This window comes from Cajanus cajan, chromosome 3, assembly GCF_000230855.2.
Source record: "Cajanus cajan strain Asha chromosome 3, NIPB_CcT2T_4, whole genome shotgun sequence".
NCBI lineage: Eukaryota > Viridiplantae > Streptophyta > Magnoliopsida > Fabales > Fabaceae > Cajanus > Cajanus cajan.
Window position 1 is genome coordinate 13,259,928 of NC_138519.1, and position 3,732 is coordinate 13,263,659.

At 39.4% G+C, this 3,732-nt stretch overlaps 1 protein-coding gene across 1 annotated transcript; it reads right to left on the reverse strand.

Annotated features, from left to right (window-relative positions):
• Window positions 1–729: 729 nt before the first annotated feature.
• LOC145956071 (uncharacterized) lies at window positions 730–3,370 on the reverse strand. Its single transcript, XM_083071630.1, has 4 exons — window positions 3,274–3,370; window positions 3,178–3,185; window positions 1,304–3,063; window positions 730–955 (listed from the first exon to the last, which is right to left on the reverse strand). Exons 1-4 carry the CDS (start codon window positions 3,368–3,370, stop codon window positions 730–732), a joined length of 2,091 nt encoding a protein of 696 aa, XP_082927756.1.
• Between the last annotated feature and the right edge of the window lie 362 nt (window positions 3,371–3,732).

Sequence of the window (3,732 nt, forward strand, 5' to 3'; positions counted from 1 at the left end):
TGGTCTACTTCGAATCAGGAGATGGTTCAGATAGAGGCTGATACGGAAGAGGGTCGAACTAAATTGGAAAAGCTCAAGACTGAACTTCTTTCGATCAAGGATTCCACTTCTCAGATAGTTCCTGAACTGATGAAGCTCAAGAAATCTGAGGAAGATGCGGAGCGTACCATTTCTGCCCTGCAACGAGAGCTTGATTCGATCAAGTATAAACATGCTGCCTTGAAGCTCCAAAGCCAAGATATCATGTTGAAGCAAAAGGGTTTACGGGATGAAGGGAAAGGCATATCTCTCCGACTCTCCAAGTCTTTGGATCAAAAGAGAAGATTGGAGGTATTGTGTGCTTCGCGGAAGCAAAGTCTCGACCAAGCCTACCATGCATATGAAGCACTTAAATCCAAATTCTGCAAATGATCGAGAGCTTTGGAGATGCCTATATTTAATATTTATCCGCTTGTACCTTTTTTATCTCTTTGAACACTCGTCTCTGTACATGCTGCTTTCATGAAATTTCTTCAAGTATTTTCCGTTGATCACTTTACTTGCATTTCTCAAATTTAATTCTTTGATCAAATATGCATTGTTCGAGTAGATTCTTTTGATAATGAATGGTCCTTCCCAATTATAGGTCCACTTACCCCGATCTCGAGATTTTTGGTCCATTAGGAGGATAACTTTTAGGACTAAGTCTCCACTCGAAAATTGTTTGCTCTTGACCTTTTTGTTATAAACTCAAGCTATATTTTCTTTTTGGTGAATGACATTTTGCATAGCAGTCATTCTTTCGTCATCCAGTCGAATTAGTTCATCATACATTAAATTCCAATAATCCTCGACTGGTAACTCATTTTGCCTTTGCACGTGAATGGATTGCAAATTGATATCAATAGGCAAGATTGCTTCGTGACCATACACCAACTTGTATGGCGTAGTTTGAGTGGCATTCCTGGGTGAATTTCTGTAAGCCCACAATATTTGCAGCAATTTTTCATGCCAATTTCGAGGTTTCCCCGAAATATGTTTTTTGATCAAAGCTATGATCACTTTGTTAGCAACCTCGACTTGGCCGTTAGCTTGTGCATAGTAGGGTGTCGAAGTAATCATTTTTATTCCTCTCAACTGGGCATACTGGACCACTTTTCGACCTGTGAACACCGTTCCTTGATCTGTAGTTATTGTCTGGGGTATTCCAAATCGAAATATAATATGGTCTTTAATAAAATTTATCACTTCTTTTTGGTCAACCTCTTTTACAGGAATTGCTTCCACCTATTTCGTAAAATAATCGATGGCCACAATTATGTACTTATGGTTTTTTGCTGATGGAGGATGAATCTGGCCAATTACGTCAATTGCCCAACCTCGAAAAGGCCACGATTTAACAATCGCATGCAACTCGGTTGCTGGTACTCTATGTATTGGGCCATGTTTCTGGCACTCTTCGCAACCTTTTGCAAATTCGATACAATCTTTGAACATGCTTGGCCAAAAATATCCTTTTCTGGACAAAGTCCATTTCATTTTCTCCCCCGCTTGATGGGCACCACAAATCCCTTCATGTACCTCTGCCATGGCTATGTAGCTGTCATGATTTTCGAGGCACTTAAACAAAACTCCATCGAAACCTCTCTTGAACAGTTTATCATTCAATATCACATAATTGAGAGCTCGATATTTAACTTTTCTTTTAGCTTGCGAATTTGGACTTTGCAGATATTCGATTAGCTCTTTCCTCCAGTCCTGAATGGTTGAGGTGTCAATGGTGAGGCATTCGTGCTCGTCACTCAACTCATTCCTTATACAAACAAGAGATTCGAGACACTCCCTGCTTATCTTGTACCCGGATGCAATCTGAGCTAGTTCATTCGTAATTTCGTTCTCGTTACGAGAAATATGTTCTAATTGGACCTCATCGAATGAATTTAACAAAGCTGTAGCTCGAGAATTGCATTCGAGTAACTTTTCATTCATGCATTTATATTCTCGAGTTAACTGTTTAATCACGAGTTGCGAGTCACCTCGAATGATCATGTTCCTTGCCCCCAAGTCCTTAAGCAATTTTAGCCTAGTAATCAATGCTTCATATTCAGTTTCATTATTCGAGCATTTGGATTTCGTTCTCAATAAGAATTTGGTGGGAATCCCACCCGGTGAAATAATCAGTAATCCGATTCCTGCTCCTAACTCGTGTTTCGATCCATCGAAAAATAATTCCCATGATTTCGTGGTTAAATAATTAACCTGTTCATTTAAATTCGAGTGATCCACGAGAAAATCAGCGATTACTTGCCCTTTTGTGGCTTTGAGGGGAATAAACGTTAACGAATACTCGGTCAATGCAAGAGCCCATTTCCCAACTCGAGAGTGTATCATAGGTTTAGATAACATATATTTAATCACATTATTTCGACAGAACACGAATACATCATAAGGTTTAATATAATGCTTCAGCTTTGTACAAGCATAATACAAACTCAGACATAACTTCTCCAAAGGAGTGTATCTGATTTCTACCTCGACTAACATCCTACTGATGTAATAAATGGCTCTCTCGATGCCATTTTCGTCATCTTGCGACAGCATGCCCGCAATAGTCGAATCATTGGCCGAGACATACAATTTTAGCTTTCCTCCTTTAGAGGGTGGCACCATCACTGGAGGGTTGATCAAATAATTCTTGATCTCCTCGAATGCCTTTTGATGATTTTCGTCCCATCGAAATTCTTCCTCCTTTTTCAATCGTAACAAAGGGGAAAACACCTTAGTCTTTCCTGATAAATTCAAAATAAATCTTCGAAGGAAATTTATCTTACCTAACAAAGACTGCAACTCCTTCTTATTCGAAGGAGGCTTAGTTTCCATGATGGCTCGAGTCTTGTTCTTATCTATTTCAATGCCTTTCTGGTGTACGACGAACCCTAGGAAATCCCCCGCTGAAACACCGAAAGCACATTTCAATGGATTCATTTTCAGTCCATGTTTCCTCATTCTTTCGAAAGACAATTTCAGGTGTTGTATGTGATCTACTTTTCGTTTCGATCCAATCACTATGTCATCAATATAAACCTACACGAATTTTTCGATCAAGTCATGAAAAATTAAGTTCATTGCTCTTTGATATGTTGCACCAGCATTTTTCAAGCCAAAAGGCATTACTCCCATTCGAAGTTCCCAAGGCACCTGGGCACCTAAAGGCAGTTTTCGACACATCATTTTTAGCAATATAAATCTGGTTGTACCCAGAATATCCATCTAATAAACTCAAAATTTCATTACCTACGACGACATCAATCATTGTTTCCGCAATAGGCATGGGATATGCATCCTTAGGCGTGGCTGCATTCAAATCTCGAAAATCGATACATACCCTCATTTTTCCATTCTTTTTTATAACAAGCACAATGTTTGATACCCAATCAGCGTACCTCGAAGTACGAATGAATTTGGCCTTCAGTAGCCTCTCGATTTCTTCTTTGATTTTTTTGATCACCTGCGGAGCAAACCTTCGTGGGTTTTGTTTCACTGGTTTCTTCGTGGGTTTTGTTCTACCAAATTTAGATCCAAACCAGGCATTTCTTCATAGTCCCAAGCGAAGCAATCTTTATATTCGTGCAGGACCTGCACAATTTTCTCTTTAACACTCTTCTCAGCTAGTTTTCTAACATAGGTGATTCTCCTCTTTTCGATTGTACCCAGATTGACTTCCTCGAGAGGATCCTGAGATTCCACTTTAAG

Bases quoted from the DNA above. Each gene is read 5' to 3' on its own strand.
- LOC145956071 (XM_083071630.1), bottom strand. From the start codon at position 3,370: ATGAGGGTATGTATCGATTTTCGAGATTTGAATGCAGCCACGCCTAAG. The intron at 956-1,303 runs GTACATAATTGT...GTGGGCTTACAG, and splicing joins CCATCAGCAAAAAACCATAA to AAATTCACCCAGGAATGCCA.